This window comes from Leptosomus discolor, chromosome 9 (genome assembly GCF_034619465.1).
Source record: "Leptosomus discolor isolate bLepDis1 chromosome 9, bLepDis1.hap2, whole genome shotgun sequence".
Lineage (NCBI taxonomy): Eukaryota > Metazoa > Chordata > Aves > Leptosomiformes > Leptosomidae > Leptosomus > Leptosomus discolor.
Genome location: NC_141399.1, coordinates 28,536,429 through 28,557,107, shown reverse-complemented (window position 1 = coordinate 28,557,107; position 20,679 = coordinate 28,536,429). Strand labels below are relative to the sequence as shown.

The 20,679-nt window shown below is 46.4% G+C and overlaps 2 protein-coding genes across 2 annotated transcripts; one reads left to right on the top strand and one right to left on the bottom strand.

Annotated features, from left to right (window-relative positions):
• Positions 1-1,732: 1,732 nt before the first annotated feature.
• AGTR2 (angiotensin II receptor type 2) lies at positions 1,733-2,851 on the bottom strand. Its single transcript, XM_009956724.2, has one exon. The coding sequence runs from the start codon at positions 2,849-2,851 to the stop codon at positions 1,733-1,735; it is 1,119 nt and encodes a 372-aa protein (XP_009955026.2).
• Positions 2,852-13,583: 10,732 nt separating this feature from the next.
• Positions 13,584-14,870, top strand: LOC104350803 (uncharacterized). The gene has a single exon (XM_009956726.2). It carries the CDS (start codon positions 13,584-13,586, stop codon positions 14,868-14,870), a length of 1,287 nt encoding a protein of 428 aa, XP_009955028.2.
• Positions 14,871-20,679: the final 5,809 nt, after the last annotated feature.

Below are 20,679 nucleotides of genomic sequence, written 5' to 3'. Positions count from 1 at the left end.
TGAAGATTTGTTTTGCTGTAGCATGTCTGTGGTGTTGTGCTCCTTGCTGAGCAATTAACAGTTTGTCCTTCCAGAAATATCCAACACCCCAGACACTATTAGCTCCTCGGAACATTTTCGACAAAAACATTCCAGGGGAGACACATTAGTGGATCTTCCACTTTGTGGGACAAGCATCTCTCCACCTACATAACCCCTTACAGAACATCAGACCAGGACAAGAAGAAGGGGTTATTTGTGGTCAAGCCCCTGTTTTGCCAAGTTCTGCACAAACTTGCCATCTCGCATCACTCTGAGACTAGCACATTTCTTGCATAATCCCATTTCCAGGAGCACCAGTGAAGAAACTTACCACCACCCTAACAGTGAAATACAGCTCCTGCACCAGGTTCCCAGGGCTTCCAGGCACCAGCCAGTGTTGGGACTTCCAGGGAGGCCAGACTCCTGCTTACTGAGCTGGCAGGTATAATTTCTGACCCATGGACCCAAAACTGCTAACACAAGCCTCAATAATAACTTGCCAGAGAGAATTCCCTGAAACTATTGGTCACCCTGGGTCACCCAGCCTGGGGACAAACTGCTGTCAATTGAGCAAGGTGCTAATAGGTCCCTCTTTCAGATTAAGCCTACCAAATGTGATCCTTTCTGAAGAATCCAAAAGGACAAGCATCTCTTCAGCAAAAGAAAAATTCAAATAATTGTCAAAAGCGACCCCAAAATACAATCAGTATTTGCCAAATACTTCCCCCCCCCCCCCCCCCCCGTCTTTCTTTTATTTACAAATTAATAAATTCCCATAGTGAGATACGGGTAAGTCTTAGGAGTCACACCATGGTTTTGCTTCTGGGTGCCAAGACAGAGCCACACTTTCTGTACACAGTACCCCGAAATTACAGTAGTAATCAACATTTAAAATGCAAAAAGTCTAGATGATCAGCAAGTCCTTTCACCAAAGGTTGCTGGACAGCATGTGGGACTCCACATGCCCAATCAGCAGTGGGACATAACATGTTCAGTTCACGGGGCATTACTATCAAAAGTGACCATACTGAATCAAAGCAAAGGACCATCTGGCCTGTGAACCTGTTACCTGCTATGAGAAAGGTATGAAAACATGTATGTGGTTGTTCTTTCCCCCAAGAATACTCTCCTTCCTCCAGCAGTTCACAGAATCATGTCTCCCCCTGTTCTCAGGATCCCAGGCCTAAGCAAGCAGGAGGTACATTTAATTTTACATACAACATCTCTAGCCATGTATTTAAAAAAATAATAATTAAAAAAATATATAAAATAAAGGTAAAGATATTTTCTTACAGATGGGTACAGAAGCATCTGCACTGCTTTATTTACATGTTCTCTAGTGAGAATGTCTTTTAGAAAACCAGCTTAGGGTATAATACGCAGCACCAATGCAATTGTAGCTATCACAGGATTGTCCTTTGGTATATTTTGTCTTTTTGCGTTACACTAAACACTCGCCTGATCTCAGCCACACACAAGCTGATATTTAAAATGCCATCAATATATTTATTTGCCAGAATCTTCCCTCTATCTAAAACTTGAGTGCTCGTTGCAGAAAGGAAGAATAAATCCCCATGTACGAGAAAAACAGATTCTCCTTCAAACAGCTGGTGAATGAAAGGTCACAAAGCAAAGGGAACAGGAGAGAAGAGTGTCACCACTACAGGGACAGCCAGCTGCACTGACATTGCCCCACATCATGCCCCAGTACCTACAGCAAGGACTCAGGCCCCCCTTCCCTGCTCATGGGGGTTTCAGCATCTTTGAAGCAGCTCCCTTTCCTCAAAGAAGAGCTCTCTTGATGGCTGTTGAACTGAAAAACTCGTCGCTTAAACAAACGATGGAGCTTCTCCTGGAACTGGTTCCCAATAAAGCAGTACAGCAAAGGGTTGATGCAGCTGTTGGCGAATGCCATGCAGATGCCAAATGGCAGCACTGTATCAATGAACCTTGTCACGTCACAGTTGTTAATGATGTTCATATGAGTCAAGGCATCCAAAAACGTTAAAATGTGGAATGGGAGCCAGGAAATTAAGAAGGCTGCAACAACAGCAGCCACCAGCTTTAGGACTTTGTCCCTCTTCTGTTTGTTTTTCCCAAACTCCTGTGCTTTGAGCAAGTGACTCCTGATCCAGATGTAGCATGTGGTGATCACTGTCAAGGGGATGAAGAAGCCAAGTGCATTTTTCACGAAGGCTGTTGCCACAGACCATTTTGCATAATTCTCCTGAGGAAAGGCCATAATGCAAGCATTGACCCCCAAGCTTTCAATGTAGTTAGTGTCACGGAAATAAAAAGTTGGGAGGGAGGATGAACAGGCAAGGCCCCACACAACCAACGCTATAAAATAAGCTTGTTGTGGCGTTCTTCTCTGAGAGCGAATAGGGTGGACAATAGCATGGTACCGGTCCACACTCATGCACGTAATGAAAAATATACTTGCAAACATGTTCAAGCACAAGACAGAACTGGAGATTTTGCACATGAGAGACCCAAAGAGCCAGTTGTACCCGTGCGCATAGTAGGTAGCCCAGAAGGGAAGGGTGGCGAGGCACAGCAAATCCGCCATGGCCAGGTTGAAAATATAGATATTAGCGACTGTTTTGAGGCCACTGTGACGACAAAGCACCACAACCACCGTGCTGTTGCCGACCAACCCCAGAACAAAAACCACAGAGAAGAGTGCAGGAATTAGTGAAAACTGATAATCTGAAGAGGTAAGTGGGCAGGGAGGGGGCGAGCGCAATGTGGCCGATGAGTTCGTCCGTGCTGTATAGAGTACTTGGAGAGTTTCTCTGGTGGTGATGACCAGGGAGTAGTTGCTCTGCATGTTGATGCTGGTGGAAAGGGAGGTTCTGCAGGAAATTAATGTGCTAGCAGCACTTTTCTAGCACATCGCTCACCTGCAGATCAGAAACCATGTGTTAGACATGCACTCTGCATCCATCTTAGCTCTGGAATCACACAATCACAATACAATAAAAGCCATTTAAAATTATGCCAGTAAGCTGAGTGCTGAAATACCAGGCAACCCTGCTGGACTCCTTTTCTTCATCCCACTGACAGGACACAACTAGCCCTAGGGAGGTCACAGCACTTTTTAATTAGCCTGCCAGAGAACGAACAGCTGGGTTTTATCTGTGATTACAGATGGTGCTTTCTGTGGCCAGCAGAGCAGAAAGAGTATCGACTCAGGAGCTAGACATACTTTGGGAATTTCTGTGACCAAAGGCAGCACCAAAGCGCCTCGTGATCCTTTTCTTGGCTTTCTCATACCATTTCCAGCACTCTGTGAAGTTCAAATAGTGCAGAAAGGCAGCAGCACTCCCCAGTGGGGATCAAGTACTTCACACCTGAGAGTCTCCTGGGACTTCGCACGTGTGAAACAGCCTTTTAACAAGGCTACTAGGAAAGAAAGCTTTGACTTTTTTTTTTTTTTTTTTTAGTTCACAGGGATGGATACAAAGGCACTGAAGGGTCTTTGCAAAATGTCATTTACTGTCAGAGTCCTTCTCAAAGCAAATCTGCATCTCCTGCCCTCATGATGGCTTTTAGACAGAAGAATAAAAGAAATATTTTCAGTGTAGTTATAAGGAATAGACAGCTAAGTACTCAGTACTTGCAGGCATTGGATTTAATGGTAGTATTTGCCATTCATTTAGAAAGATCAGGACTGTGTTTCAGTAGCTACAAAATAGCTAAAGTAGGAGAGTTAATTGACAAGTCTGTCTTTGTTCCCATGCATCAGCTCGTGTCTGCAATCCAAGCAAGGCATTTTTCAAGTTGTAAGACTTTATAGTCGGTAAAGAAGATATCATACCCAAATATTTTATTTTACATAATAGAAAGAGACAATTCATTTTTAATTAAGTCCCAATGGAACCAGTTAGGCCTTAAAGAATTCTCAAGAGGTCCTAAAAACAACAGAAATTTTGACCAAGACAAGACACCAGGGTTGGGTAATGATCTCTCATTTAACAGAAGGCAACGGATTATTTTAAAAGAATTTTCCTGTATTAGCAGTTTAATGTACTGTAGCTTATCATTTGCTCAATGCAAAATACACAATATGCCACTTTGAATATACTGACAAAAATTTAATTATATTGTCTCAACAGTGAAGATTCAATAGGAGAATATTAATGCACATTTCTGCAGAGTGACATTATTTAAAGTCCCAAATACTGGATCATAAGCCCACATTCTGTAATCAAACAGGTCTTAAACTAGAGGAGAGCTTTTTGTTTGGGGACGACAAAGATTCAGGACAGGGTCTGGAACCCATTTTGCCCATAACTCTTATGTCCTGAACCCCTCACTTTAACCTACAGAAGCTGAAATCTCAGAACTAGTCACAAAGCTTTACGTATCGGACTTATTCTTAATAGATAGACCACATCATGATTAATTTTAGCTATATTACTGAGAACAAGGCTTCATTGACAAACACGCTCCCCCCTCTGCACATGAACAACTGGTGACTTAGAATCTGCTTCTAAACTAGCAATTCCTACTATTACTTAAGACACAATGAGGCGTTTTATCACAAATTGAATCAAATAAATGGAAATTAGGTTCTAACAGCAGACAGAAAACATACCTCTCAAACCTCACATTTGTCTGGATGTAGCTCTAGAATTACGTGCTCCTTTTTTCAGTTTTCTTTCTAGCAAGTATCACCACCAGTGATCTGCTCTCTCATATCTTCCGTGTTCCCACTGGGAGACTTTAACCTACATAACTCAAGAACTGAAATATGAACGCCTGCCAGCTTCTTTTCCTTTTGAAAGCAAAAACGGTTTGAGAACCCCCCTCTCCAAGGCCACGTGAGCACATTCAGTAAATCAGAAGAGAGGAACAAGACAACCCAAAAAAAAAAAAAAAAAAGGAAGCCAGCAAGCAAGAAAGAAAAAGGAAATTCACACAAATATCTCTGCAGTTTTCAACTGCAGCTCTTGGGCCAGGAGGATACACCCACATGCAACATCCTTCTGCCCCCCAGGTGTACATGCAACATGTGTGAGCCTCCATGCAAGGATCCCTGAATCTCTGAGGGCAGGGGGATTCCCACGCATTCTATGGAGTCCCAGCACTCGCTAACACATCTGAGAATGGAATAGGCTGTTAGTCCTGGCAGAGCTGATCATAATGTGAACACACAGAGACAGAAAGCAGAGGGACACCACAGCATTCACACCAGAATTGCCTGTGTAAGGGGGCTGATTCTGTCTCCTGAATAGCAGAACAGGAAAGTCATTGCCTAAGTCCTTGCAAAGACATGCGCACTGCTCAAACCAAGGAGGGCAGCAGGACAAATCCACGTGGCAGAGAGCAGGCTTGGCTCTGAGGCTGCACTGGGGTAGCACACGACCAAAATGAGCAGATCATCAAGGCTGTGTGCTCATGCTGACTTCCCATTCACACAAAACTGAGTTTTTACATCTGCTTCTTCCTCGTGTCACATGCTCTGCCTGGCCCCAGCCTCCTCTCCGTTGAAGGAGCTCCAAGGGGGCTCCTGGAGAATAAGCACTGGGGCAAAGTGAGCATCCGTAAGCCTTAAACATTTTTCCCTGGTACCCTGAGTGTGATCTCCTATACAGCAGCAGCAGCCCATCTACTGGGGACATGCGTGCTATGCTCCCCAGGCAAGGCTGCACGTGCCAGAGAGGAAGCGACCACAGAAGTCCCTGCCAGTGACCGGTCCCTTTGTCCCAGCCAGGTGCTGCTGGCTGGCTGTCCATCACCAGCTGGGGCTGGACCCAAGCTTATCCCATTCTCTGAACACTGGCACAGCCTTGCAGCATGGTGGCTTGGGGGAACTCTGGTGCCTACCCTCGCTCTGGGACTGTGCAGCACACCAGAGGCAACAGGCATCACCGGCTCTATAACCAGGTCTGCTTACATGAAGGTGACCCAGAAGAGAGATGAAACAAGGAAAACAGCCTTTTACAAGCATCTTCAGAGGAACCAAGGGCTGACCAAGCAGTGGAGAACAAATTTACCTTTCTGCCCAGCTGTGTCTTTGACCCAGAAAGAGCTGCGGCGTGCTAGAAAAGCTCATCAACAGACTTATATTCATCTCCTGGAGGACAGCACTACTTCTCAAAGCAGGGAGAGGAGTCCTTGGCAGCTTTTGGCTTTATCTGCCACATATTAAGAGTCCGTCTCTTGGCATTTTCTGTGCAAAAGGAGACTGGGTTATTTAAAGAAAGGGAATCCCATGCAGAGTTTCTATTTATCACAGTGCAGCTGATTTACTGCTTCACAGACACAACGACAAAGCAGTCAGTGATCAGGACTGTCAGGCTGCAAGCACACACAGTGCCTGTGCTTGGGGCAAACTGGAAAGGAAAGAAAGCTGAAATAGCCCAATGAAATGACATGCCGAAGGTAGATAACAAAGAGACAGATCCAAACATCCCAGATATCTTGAGGGAGGGTGACACCAAATCACTGCACAGGATGGGAGACGTCATCTGTCCCAAAGGCTCAAGCACTGTGTGTCACAGCCAGGGTTAGACAACATACATGTCAGCACATCCACGTTATCTCAAGATATATATATATGAACCTCCCCAATGCACACACTCACTCATTACATAAATGTTTAGCTTGATTTTGGGGTGTCTCTTCCTGTTTCTTTTCCCACTCATTCCACCCCACCCTCATTTGAGGTTGTCATGGCAAAGGCAGAGGAGGAGGGCAGACCCCCTGGAACCACTGAAATCTGCATTACTCAACTAAAAATAAAATTTATAAAGGAGACTGTAACATCCATAATAGCTTAGGGGGCTGAAAAAGTCAAGGCTTAACCAAAAAGCTTTAAGATGAAGATTTTCACTCAGTTCCCACATACTGCATCCACTACCAGGAGACTGGATGTTTTGTTCAAGAGGAATTAAACAGACCATGCACCTCCTAGAGACACGCTGCAAGAACTCTGGCCTTTCTTCAAACCAAACATCTGCCAAGCAGGACAGTAGGAGCACATGGGATGTGCAAGTGCAGAGGTCACATGTCCTGCTGCAAAGGAGAAGAAATGCACCAACTCCCCCCTCTACATACCCTGCCTCAGGTCTGGACGACTGCTAGCTCTTAGGTAGGTGTCCTGAGATGTCAGCACTCACTCTGACTCATATTAGTTCAATTTTTTACTAACAGTATGTGACAGGACACTCTCAGCCAGAAACTCTTGCTGCTAGTTGTACTGCACACAACCACCAGTGAAAGATCTTGCTCCATCCTTCATAAAACATCCAGCATGTTTTGTAAGCAGGGGAAAAAGTCAAATGCATGAGAATGTTTGTTTTGCAAAGATAACAACCACAAATTGTTTAGATTTGAATACAAAGTTTTCCTTTCCAGATGCACTTTTGATCCTCACAGATACTAACTGTGTCTATTCTTTTCTACCTCCAAAATTGAAACTTTATGCGGGGTTCATACCTCTTAGTAGACAAGAGATGGGCCTGATGTACCTGGTGCAATGGGAGTCACACCTCTGGCTGCACTTTGACAAATCCTGCTCACATTCTTATCCCCACCAGTGCTCAATGCATCCAATTTCTTATCAGATCCCAAGTTCTCACTCTAAAGCTCCATTCAGACAATGTACAAACCCCATCCCTCTTCTGTTTCCCCCACTATTTCTTTCTTCCTTGAATGGTTGTGAAATTGAAGGTACACCTGATACAGGTGCCCAAGCTGTCCATGCACAAGCCAATCTTGTGCCATGTAGTACTGCAGCTGAGCTTGCAGGACATGTTTGTCCAGCTTCCACAGCCAGACCAGTAAATCCAGCACATGGATCTGCTGCATCAGAGCCCAGCATGCTGTTCAGCATAGGGGCAGAGTCTTCAGCCTGTTTACTGTTCATCTAGCTGCAAAGTTACAAAAGCTGGGAGGTTTCACCACAAGAAGACCTGTTTGTTGTTAAATGGTGAGGAGCTGGTGGTTCCTGGGACATGTGTTTGGGGAAGGATCTTATGCACATTTTGTACCATGAAAAAAACCCAACAATTCAAGAGAAGCAAGAAATTTTGTTGCGTGTTCACATGCAGCTTTCTATCTTCAAGCCCATGCACATAAAGAGGTCACTAGAAGTGTTTAAAAAAAACCTCAAACAAACCCCAAAAAAACCCAAACCCACAAAACCACACACACACACAATTCAAATAGCAACTTCTGATCAATTGTGCAAAAAAACCTAAGAAGGATTCATGCACTCCAAGTCCTAGGCCTTGGATTTTGCAGAGAAGTGCTTCTGTCAGGGACGGAATATTTCAAACAGGCAGTGTATCTGACTGTACCAGCAGACTGTCAGAGACAGCTCTTGAGTTTGAACCTCGCTAGTGTGCCAAATCCTCAAAGCAATGTGGGATGCAGGTGCAGACTGTGTTCATGGTCTTGATTTGTTCCTTTTGGAGCAAGCAGGAGGGGAAAAAAAATCTGTCATAAATGTGCTCCCCAGGATGCACAACCCAACATAGGTCAGCATGGCTCTGACTCCTTTGGTGCTGATTTACAGCAGGATGTCCTGACTCCTTGGTCCTGGGGCTGGCAGCCGGAGCTGGGCATCCAGCACCCACACACCACCTAGGGAGCAATCATTTCCGTTGTGCCAGGTGGCTGATGCTGAACACAGACCTTTTGCACACACTCACCAGCCTGCAGCTGGGTTCCCCCAGCACTCCATAAAATTTTATATGCATTCCTCCTTCCCGCATTTGTTTGTTTAAGGGTTTCTTTAGGGATTAATTGCTTGGTCTTGCAAGTAAGAGTGGAGCATCCACCTTGCCCTTTCCCAGCCCCAGAGCACTCCTGCAGAGAAGGCTGCTTTCTTGCATCCTTTTTGGGGCCTTAGGGAGGAGAGCAGTTGTGAGCAGCGACCAGTTGAAAACTGATGGTCAAGACTGTGAGTCCTGCTTGCACCCAGCATTCGTGGTTCTTGCCTTAGCATGCTGGGTCTTAACAGTGTCTCACCTACCTCTGAAGCATGATCAGTTCTGGCAGTGGGTGTCTGTAAATCCAGTGTTTTGGCCAAGAGGGAGAGCTACCAGCATTTTTTAAAGGGAAGACCTTGGTCAATGTTTCCATTCCCCTCCTGGAGCCTTGATTTCACACAGAAGCACTGAGCAGACCTGAGGAAAGCTCTGCTTTTACACTTTGCAGCAGCACAGTGGTGAACACAAGGGCCACCCAGCCAGGACCCATCAGAGTATGGTATCAGAGCGCTCTGGTCCCGTTCCATGGGCTTTCCATGCTGGACGAAGTCAGTTTTTGAAGCAGTTCAGTGTCTAGAGTGTGGCAGAGGCTGAAGGGAAGAGGGACACGCTTTCCACCTCCAGCACACAGAAAACTTTTCCAAAGCATTTCTATTATGAGATGTTTGTCCAGCTGATAGCACTGCCAAGACTGAGATTATCCTCCATGACATTGTTTGTTCAAATAATTGGCCATAAGCATTTTACAAGTTACTAAAAGTAGTAAAGAAAACAAGCACATAAGTGGCTTTGAAAACATGCTGCACCCATTGCTATTAAAGGCAGTGAGTGCACATGCGCCCTGGCACTGCTGCCTGCTCTCAGAGGGGAGCACTGCAGCATGTCTGGCCTTGCCGAAGGCAGCAAGACTTGGCCAGAGATCCATTCCCGAGCACTGCACAGCTCTGAGCCGTGGCCCCAGACAAAGATAAACCACCAGGCACCAGGGCTTGCTCACAAAGGGCACAGAGCCTAAATCCCACTGATACTGTTATGGCCAAAGCACAGCATTTCAGCAATTGAGACCTGCTCAGCCAGATCACAACAGGAACCCACATTCAGCTTTCATAAAGAACAATTTTTCATCACAGGTAATTTTCTTCTGTTTACTTCTCCCAGACCTGTTGCTCTGATGAGCAGCAGAATTCAAGACATCAATGCTCACAGCTCGTAGGAGAGACCTCCCTCCTTGTCTAAATTCTGCTTTATTAGTATTAATATATCTGTATATAGCCCAGCACTTAAAGGATTTGGGACTATACTTCGCATTTCTTCTTAGGGTCTCAAAGTGATTTTTTAGGAAGGGCTAGGACTCCATGGCCAGTTCTATAAAGGTACATAGTACCCAGGGTGTCTCTTCCCACAGATTCTTTAGAAACAAAAAATCTTCCTTTCTTTGCTGTTTTGAGCTATGATGCAAGCATCATTTCCCACTTTTTATATGTTTTTGTCAGGAATTTCTCTTATGTACCAAAAATACTGAGATACACATGAAAGAGAGTTCACCAGCTAGACAATGCTTTGGGGAAGCCAGAATATTCCTGACATTTGGGTATTCCAATTTATTTAATCCTTCTTTTAATCCACAAAGCTATTAAGTTATTCTGCTCACCCCACCTTTGCCCACCAGAAAGTTTAAAGAAAGCAAACCTTGCTCCTTTAACTCATTAGACTAGCAAGACCATCCCAAAGTAGATGTTTGGACTGCTTGTATTAAACTTCAATCCTGTAGACAACACACCTCCTTAAAATCTACAGTATCAGGCAAGGCTCTTGACATCAGCTATAAACAATTTCTGAAGTGGGTGTGCTGGGCTATAAATCCCAACTGCCAGATAAATCAGTGACTGAAGAATAGACAAAACACAATTACGGTCATGCAGTGGGTGGAATATATTTTAATAGAAGATCTGCAGTGGATCAGCTTTTCCATTAAAGCCGGAAGGATTCCACCTCAGCCAAGACACGATGCACTCCAGAAAACCCTCCTAGCAGATGAAGTGAGACAACCAAAATCCCTGCATGCAGAGCACAAAGAGGTGAGCCTGGAAATGACAACCCAAGAGCTCAATGTTTGTAATTGAATGGACCACAGTGGGAAAGCATTTGTTAAAAACGTAGCCAGAGAGAAAAATCATGCAGCTGTTCTTCTCAAGGACCATGTCTTTACATCGTCTCTGCAGCATCCAATGTGGTAGTGACGCTGGCTACTGCTGACTGCAGCGATGATGCTCAGGAAGCTGAAGCTGGACAGGTAATGCCAAGCACTTCTTGCAAAGGAGCACTGGTCACAGCAGCACACAGGATACGCCTGCGATCATCATCATCATGGATCAATACTCAGCCCCCAGCCAAGGTCTAGCTCTCCATGGTGTTGAGCGATGGCACACCGCTGCACTGCTTCCACCCCAAGGGCAGTTGCAACCAGAGCTGTCATCAGCAAGTGTGGCTCAGGCAGCAGTCACAGTCAAATTCTTGGCAAGGCAGCTGCCACCCCCCATGCATCATGGAATCGTTACAGGGAGCAGCTGGAATTGCCAAACTCACAACAAGGTGTAAAAATCTGGTCATTTTGATACTTATGGACTTCCTTGGGACTACAGTCTCTGAAGAAAGGAGGTCCTGTTGCACCACTATATTTTAGTCCTCTTAAGCAATATCTGGCAATGATGAGCTCTAAGAGCTGCATGCTTTTGGTCTCTGAAAATTTCCAATATGAAACCAAGGAGGATTAGAGCCCATGGGGCTTAAATAAGGGCTAGAACATGGCAACACTGCTGAAATTACAACCAGAAATAAAGCCTGTGTAGAATAAAAAGGACACCAGAGCAAGCAATCTATATTCTTCAGCCTGAGCTACAAAACTTCAGCTAGAAGTGAGACCATTCCTAGCAGAATCCTGCACAGAGACCAGTAGAAACCTGTCTCCTTCACAGGAAAGCAAAGGCAAAGTCATGGAGCAACAGACATTCATAGCTGTGCTGCAGCAGGAGGCAAGAGAAGCCATGGAGATCCCAGCAACAGGACACCCCTCCAAAGTGATGTTCTTGAAGGAGCAGTCCTAGCTGAGCCAGGAATACAGAAAACAAAGATTCACCCACTAAAATCTGTGGCACGGCCCCAAATACTGGATGGGATGAGCAGCGCACATATCTACCTTCCTCCAGGGCTCCCAGGACAAGCCCTTTGGCAAGGTGCCGTCACTGCTGCTCTCAGGGTGAAAATCAGCTTTTGTCCCCTAATAACTCTGAGGCAAAGCCTGTCTAACTAAATAAATGGTGTTGTTTACAGCTGAAAGATGGTCTCCATTACACAATGTGGCCATCCCAGCCAAGCTTCCAGGGAGAAGCTGTTCTTTGGGGGGTTGTTGCTCAAAAAAATGAAGAAAACAGAACGAGCTGAAGCCAAACACAGTGATTTAACAGCATAGGAAACCTATCTGCTTCTGCCGAGAAAATGATGCATCTGCAAATTTGTCTGGATTTGCAAGTTAGCCACTGTCTGTACAGAGCTGGCAGAGCAGGGGAGAGAAAGAACACACATGAAAAAGAAAAAAAGCTGAGACACCAAGAAATTAAGAACAAGAAAATGTGCCTGAAGGAAGGAAGCTGAGAGAAGGTGCTTCAAACACATCAAAACCATGAGAACTCCAGTAGAGAAGTGAGGGAGAAAACAAAAATTGAGAGTTTAAAAAAAAAAAACAAAAAACAGCAATTGTGTCACCGGTTGCCCTGCTGACACATCAGCTGCAAGGCCCAGGTCTAGTCCTTTTGGCATTGTAAGCAAAATAATAAGCCTGCAGAAGGCTGATCCCTGGCTGCTGGGTGCATAAATCAGCCCCCTGATTGCACTTTTCCTTTCAGCCTGGATATAGGATAAAAACCAGGGAGGGGCCCGAAGACAGGGGTTTTTAGGGACCCAAGCCCAACTCCAGCTACTCAGCAGCATTTTCAGACCTGGAGACAGGCAGCACCCTGGGAAGTGCAGTGTGCCCTTGGGGTGCTCTGTGTTTTGCCCAAGGGGAACATCTTTTATGACTCATAGATGGCTCAGGGATTATCCTGAGAAGAGGGTCCACCAGGACACACCATCCCCCCGCACACCTCCAACTGGCAGGGAGCATGAGGCTTGCACAGCTCCTGACAGACTCCTGTTTTACTGCAGAGGAGTCACAGCCATCGACAGGGCTATGCTCAGGGCTCAGTCACAGCTCCGCTTTCCTTGACGTCTGGATCATGGCCCAAGCCCAGGGCATCTGCCAGCACGTGCAGCCACACCAATGTAAGCACCCCTCATCTCGCATCCGGATGGGCAGAGCTGCTCTCAGCTGCCTTTGCTGAAGCCCTAACTGGAGAAAAACACAAAAATACCCTGCCAAAACAGAGGGGTTTTGAGCAAACTACCAAGTAGCTCCTGAGAATGGTGATCAACCCAGGAGGAGGAGCCTCTCCCAGACAGATCCCAAGGGAAGTCTGTTACCTGCTGCTGTTTGTAGAGGGCAGGAGGTGGGGAAAACCACTGTCAGAGCGTGATGCTCAGCTGAGCAATCTCCCTGACTCTCAGTAATGCTCTTCACAGCAGGTCGGCACTTAATCGGCTTTTATCTGCCTAAAGACTTGATCCCCATTGGTCTGCAGCAGGAAGAACCTGCTAATTTGTTTTCACTGTGCACCAAAAGCACAGCCCAACTGACCCTGCAGTGCTGGCGGTTCACCTATCCAAAAGGTACATGCTCTTTTTCTTGCCTCCTTCTCTACTATCCATCAGGTATTAGATGTGGTGGCTGACTTGTGGCTGGTCATGTTCTTTCTTGGTATATTTATATTTACTTGTGCAGCAACGGCTGGGCTGAGTCTTAATATCTCCGATTCATGCCCAAGCATGTGCAAATGTGCACCTGGAGAGATTATCCACTGTAACAGAGCTGGACTGAGAGCCCTCCCTGGAGAAATAGCAGCATCCACCATCTCTCTAAACCTCTCCAATAATTATTTGCGGATTCTGACCACCAACACCTTCAGAAACCTGACTTACCTCCACAGCCTCTGGCTAGACGGAAACAATCTGACTTTCCTGTCCCCAGGGACCTTCCACGCTCTCAGTCAGCTGCGAGAGCTGCACCTCAGCAGGAACTCACGCCTCACCTACCTGCACGCAAACACTTTTAGAGGACTATTAAACCTCATCAGCCTGGATTTGTCCCACTGCAATATCTTTGAAATCCACCCACTTTTATTTTCACATCTGCCTTCTTTAGAAAGACTCGATTTAGCCTCCAATAACATGCGGTATGTCCCACAAGCCTTTAGGAACCTCTCCAGCCTCACAAGGCTGTCCCTGGAGGGCAACCACATAGAAGCCATCGGCAGAGATTCCCTGAAGGACCTGGAAACCCTGTATGATCTGAATCTCAGAAAGAATCGCATATGGATCATTCAAAATGGCGCTTTTACAAAGCTTCTCAGATTGGGCATGTTAAATTTAGGACACAACTTCATTGCTGATTTGCCTAATCAGCTTTTCAACGGGTTGATCCAGCTCAAGACCATGCACCTTGAAGCCAACAGAATCACTGCTGTCGACTGCACCTTCAGACATCTGCTGAACTTGAGAAACTTGTACCTGAACAACAATCAGATCTCCTTGATCTCAGACTCTGCTTTCTCTTACTTAAACAAGCTGCACTTCCTTCACCTGAGCAAGAACAACCTCAGCTCCCTCCCCATCCGTTTGTTCGCTGAACTGCCAAAACTGAAGTACGTGTTTTTATCCCACAACCCGTGGAAATGCGACTGCAAGATGCTTTGGTTCTTGCGGTGGACTGCAACACGCAGGGGAGCAATTGAAGGGCTGCATTGTGCCTTCCTGGGCCCTCACAACACGACAGCGCTCGATGTCTCCCGTCCAGGGGACTTGATGAACTGCATGGTGCCACCTGAGCTGGCAAGTGAAGACAAATGCAATGTGGCTGGTACCAGCATGGCTCCCAGGCCCACTGCTCTCCCCAGCAAGGTCATCTTGCTGGCACTTGTCTGCCACACGTGGTATTTTGCGAGGGGATGGGACACCTCCATGGCCACAATTTGACAATGTTTAAATTACAAAGTGGAGGCCACTTATTTATTTTCTTGCTATTTGTTTGTGAACAATGGTTTTCATTACAGGTGGGCTTCATACGGAAATAGAGGGATTTTATTATATATGAATAAATGCTTTCATTCATGGGCAATGCTCAAATCTGAAATGCAAATATGAAAACGCAATGTAAATGCTCACATGCAGAGAAGAACCTCACATTAGCAAGCTCACGGCTGGCTGGGGCTTGTGCTGGGTGACACAGGGCCAGGAAGTATGGTCCCACCACAGCCTCTGTCTTCCCCGTTTCCCAATGGGCCACAGCCATGTGTGATCTCTTGGGGAAGGGCTGCCTTCCTGCACTCAGCCCACACTGAGGATATTGAGAGTACTGCTGAAGTAGGAATAAATTGCACGTGTTCCAGCACATCTGGAGTCCCTAGAAAAGGCACAGTCCATCAGCATCCCTGTGAACATGCAGTAGCTTCCCACAGCTAGCACACGAGGTACTTTGCTATTAGAATATAAGACAGTGCTGGAGAAGCAGGCAGAAATGTCACCAAGTAAAACATTTTATTGCTCAGCTGCTCCTCACAGTACTGAGCCTCAGCTAATGCAGCTCTGCATTTACCCCTGCAAAGGGCTCATTTGTCACAGGGAGAAAAGTCAATACCACTGTGATGGTGGCATCATGATGACCCATTCCAGAGCTCATTGACAAAATGCAGGGAGACACAACTGTATGAGTTATGTCTCCCTGCATTTTGTCGATGAGCTCTGGCACGGCATCACACCAGTGCCATACCCCTGAGCCATCTCCCTTCAGCTGCTGGGAGACACTGATGGGTCATCATCATATCTCCATCACAGTGTTATTATCCTTTCTTTCCTCCCTCACATAGATGAGCCTTCTCCATCCGCCCAAAGGGAATTTTCCATTTCTGCAGGTATATTACAAACAGCCCAAATACTGCTGCAGACTATGTGACGCTCCACTAGAAAGCTCTCATGACATCCCTGTGCTGCATCAGAGCCATGAGCAGCCACATGGCCAGGGATGAACTTCATTTACAGTATAAAAGCCAAGGTTAAACTACACCCCTTTCTCTTCAGTGATTGACCACTGATCACAGTGTTGTCTCCATCCTCACCTTCCCTGTACTCCTCACTCACCATCTCCTGCACAGCCACTTCAAACACCCCACTCAGTTCTGTTAAATTGGCAAATAAGCATCCCATGGTGGCACACCAATGAAGAGAAGTCATGTAAGCTTCAGCAGCACAGGTTCAAAGGCACGGCCTTCCTCAAGCTGGTACAGAATCATAGAATAGTTTAGGTTGAAAAGACCTTTAAAGGTCATCTAGTCCAACCCCCCTGCAATAAGCAGGGATATCTTCAACTAGATCAGGTTGCTTAAAGCTCCGTTCAACCTGATCTTGAATGTTTCCAGGGATGGGGCTTCCACCACCTCCCTGGGCAACCTGCTCCAGTGTTTCACCACCCTCAACGTAAAAGATTTCTTCCTTATATCTAGTATAAATCTATCCTGTTTTAGTTTAAAAACATTACCCTTTGTCCTGCCACAACAGGCCACACTAAAAAGTTTGTCCCCACCTTTCCTATAGGCCCCCTTTAAGTATTGAAAGGCTGCTATAAGGTCTCCATGCAGCCTTCTCTTCTCTAGGCTGAACAACCCCAACTCTCTCAGCCTGTCCTCATGGAGAGGTGTTCCATCCCTCTGATCATTTTTGTGGCTGTCCTCTGGACCAGCTTAGCTTTGTGTTATCTGCAAAGTTGCTGAGTGTGCGCTCAATCTCACCATCTATATCATTTGATGAAGATACTAAACAGCACTGGTCCCAGTACAGACCCCTGAGGGATACCTCCTGTCACTGATCTCCATCTGGACATCGAGATGTTGACCACTATCCTTTGAATGTGATCACCCAACCAATTCGTCACCCGCTGAACAGTCCACCCGTCAAATCCATTTCTCTCCAATTTAGAGAGAAGGATGTTGTGGTGGACCATGTCAAAGGCCTTACAAAAGTCCAGACAGATGACATCCATAGCTCTTCCCTTGTCCACTGATGTAGTCACATCCAGAAATACCAGGGTTTTTTGGATGCTTTTTCCTTTGCAAGATTATTGATTTGCAACCTGTTCCTGGTGCCAGACAGCACACCTTGCCAGGGTAAATCCCTGCCTGGCACAGAGCCCCTTGAGAGGGGAACCCTTCTGCTCTGCAGGAAGCTGCAGGAAGCCCTTCCCCCGCCCCAATAGGTCACAGGAGCAGCCCCACAATCTCCAGAACCTGTTCTCAACCAAGGTGCCTGGTACTCACAGCAGTAGCAATAGCAAATCCCATCCGTCAGGCACCAGGCACAGTCAATCCTGGCCGTTTACACTTGGCAGATCTGGACTTCCTGCAGAGATTAAATTGCACCACAAGTACAGTGAGTAAGTCTGCCTGTGGAGATCTGTCCTGCAGACTTAGCACGGTCTTCTCTTGGCTTTGGCTACTGGTCCACAGAAGACACAATCTGCAGAGACAGCATTTGTGCCTCAGTGTCTCTTTGCTTTCCACCTTTGGGAAACTTCAGGAATTTACTAATTCCTAAAGCCACAGTGAGAAGAGCCCCCGCTACCCTTGCTCTGCCCTTGATATCAGCCATGTGGGCTGGTGGCAGCACAGCCAGGTCTAAGGCATGCTGTTCTTTACAGCTCTTTGGCTTTTTCTCCAAGGTGCTTTCAGCGATTTCTCACCTGACTTCTAAAAGCAAGAACGCCTAGGTAACATTGCAGAGACGACCAAATTTTCAGCAATTATCACTGTACAAATAATTGCCACAAGACATGCCCAACGTTTACTGAGCGGTCACAGAAGGAAACAACAGAATATGTGGCAGACACACCACATTTGCCCCCTCCTTAGAGGAATTATCCCAAGCTGGTTAGAGGTAAGAGAGAAATAAACCTTTGCATAGTGCTGAAAACACAAAAACCAGCACATTTTGACAAGGGAAACCTGCCATGGAGTGCAGAGTAAGACCAGCCTTTGCTGTTGCACCAGTGAAGGGGCAAACTGGGGCTGCACACCAAAACCATACACGTTGCAGTTTCCTGATTGTCAGATTTGTGATTAGATTTGTGCAAAGTATTCAACGGTCAATACATTTTTGCTTACATTTTCGTTGTGATGTTTCACCATTTTGTTTGTGCATTCAGCACCATCCTCACTTTCCTCAACTTCACATAGTTTGGGAAGCAGCAGAAAAAAAATCTCCAGTTTGTTTCTTGCTTTTGCATTCCTCTCTGAAATCTGTCTACAATAGAAAAAGACAGAAGTAAAAAACAGGCAAGCAAAACCCACCCCAGCAACTTTTTTAAAGTCCCTGCAAAATTAGACTTTTTCCATCGAAAAATATAAACTGGTGAAAAGTTTATATGAAGGAGAGCCTTGTCTCCTCTGGATACTTGCAGAAAATATTCCTTCCACTTTTATGCCACCACCTGTTTAAACACTGAATGGGAGCCCAAATAAATTGCTTCTGTGCTACGATGAAGCTGCAATAGAAATACTTAAAAAGTTGTACACAGCATGCTCGGGAAGAACATGTGGCTACATTTTTTATCCACAAAAAATGAAACTTGCAAGGAATACAAGAAAAACTTCATTAAAAACCACAGACCCTGAAGATGCAGTCTGGGCTTGGAAAGACATTTGAAGGAGATCCTTGAGATTAAGGACAATGCATACTCACGAAGGCAGCAGCAAGCTCAACTGTTTAAAAAAATAAATATATTTCATCATGAACAAAGCTGACACAGCTAGAAATCCTTGGAAGCAAAAGCATGTAAATGAATAAACAGAAACCAAGCAATTGAAAAGAGCAAAAAGAATTGCAGGAACAAAAAAATGTGTTAAAGCTAGCATCTCTGGCTCCTGTCGGAAACTTTTAGGAGTGTTTTATAAAACAGAAACTATTCTGAAAGCTTGCTTGCTTCTTTTGAGAAAGCATTGGGGTTTATCCTGCCTGCCCTGCACTGGACCTTCACTGTGAGATCTCTGCTTTGACCCAGAACTTTTCTTTGATTTAGCCCATTAAATACATCCAGCACAAGAAGAAGATGCTTTCCCATTCAGTAATTGTCAGAGTATCAACTTTTCCTCCTTTAGCCTGGCACCAGAAGGCAAAAGAGGCAAGAAAAGACAGATGCACATGGTCACATCCGAAGTCTAAGAATTTTGACCTTAATTATACCGTAGCTCCAGCCAGTGCTATAAATCGCTAGACCACTGTTGTAGCGGGATGGATGTGACTCTACTTACGGTATATTGCTCCACCTTCAGTGAAAACATATGAGATTTCCTGTGGGAAGTTTGTTTACTTATTTTCTTATGAAAAAAATTGTACCAAGGAAAAGTTCCCAGCTGGCTGTACATGAGGCTTTGTGCAATAAACCACCGACAGGGTTTGCTGACACTCCCAGCATTCTCTGAGCAGTAAGAGCTCCCAGCTGGTATCACCACATCCCATGCCCTGGCCCCTGCAGCAGGCAGGACTCCTGCATGTTTCCTCTCAAGTGCACAAGACCCTCTCCAGCTCCTTGCCAAATTCCTCCCTTTCACCTTCCCTGTTTTCATCTTCTACACATAGAAAAATTAAGTCCCTATTACTCAACTAGCTCACATACAAACTTTCATGCCTGAAGCCCACATGAGGCATAACAATATGGAAGGAGCTACTGATTCAAATAAACTTGTTCCTCCTTTGCTTTTAATGGAGCGTTCCCTACTGGGCTCGCAGCAGCACTAGCCTCTCAACATGCTTTGAAGGACCTGTGCCTAATAGCAGATTTGCATCTGGCCATTAAAGATGAGGAAAGATGCCATATGGCAGCTGCAGGAGGGGCACAAGAAGATTTCTGACCAGAGAAGGGGGGCTGAGAAGGAAGGCAGCATCTCACCCAACCACCACTTTCAAACCAAGCAAGGAAAATAGATAGTCTTGCAGGCGCTAGAACCAAAGGTTTCTCCAAGAAGCTGCATCTCCCCACTCTCCTGTCCCAAACTGGCCATTGCCAAAGCACCACGGCCCTCCACGTTTCCAGGCGTTAGTGATGCCCCGTCCTCCGCACTGCAAACCGCCCCGGCGCTCTCTTGTCCTCCTGACCCCGAGCAGGTCACCCCGCAGGCCCGCCCCGCCCCGGGGGCACCGCTCTCGGCCGGGGAGAGCGGGCTGCAGTACCCAGCGCTTGCCCCTGGGTGGCACCCCAGGCCCAGGCTCCTCTCTGTCGCTCCGAGGTTGGAGGCACCCTCGCCGCCTGCTGCTGCGCGGGGGACCCGCGCGTCGGGCCGCCGAGAGCTCCCCCGGGGTGCGAGCTTCTGCCGCCGGAGCCGTGGCCGTGCATCGCCTGCGCCACGGGGGACTCGCCCAGTCCACACGGACACCCACCGCCCCCCACCGGGAACCTGCCCAGTCCACACGGACACCCACCGCCCCCCCCCCCCCCCCCCCCCGCCACCGCAGAGCCTTGTGGGTCCCAATAATCTTGCTAATACGACTACACTTAATTACCTGAAAAACCCGAAGAGGGCAACAATGGGAAGCTACTTGAGTCTTACCCTGGGCTCCAGGTGATCTATTTGACATCTGCTTCAACAGAAATTGCTTTCCAGCAGGATTTGCTTCTCCAGCAGTTGGGGGTTTTGTGCTTGGGGTTTTTTTTTCCTCCTTGCTTTAGAAAGAAAAGCAAGAACACAACCATATACAGTAGCATTGACAACACAGCATTAGAACAGAGCTCCTTCGCACC

What these genes read in the sequence shown, in the direction of transcription:
- AGTR2 (XM_009956724.2), bottom strand. Translation starts at nt 2,851, where the DNA reads ATGCAGAGCAACTACTCCCTGGTCATCACCACCAGAGAAACTCTCCAA.
- LOC104350803 (XM_009956726.2), top strand. Translation starts at nt 13,584, where the DNA reads ATGTTCTTTCTTGGTATATTTATATTTACTTGTGCAGCAACGGCTGGG.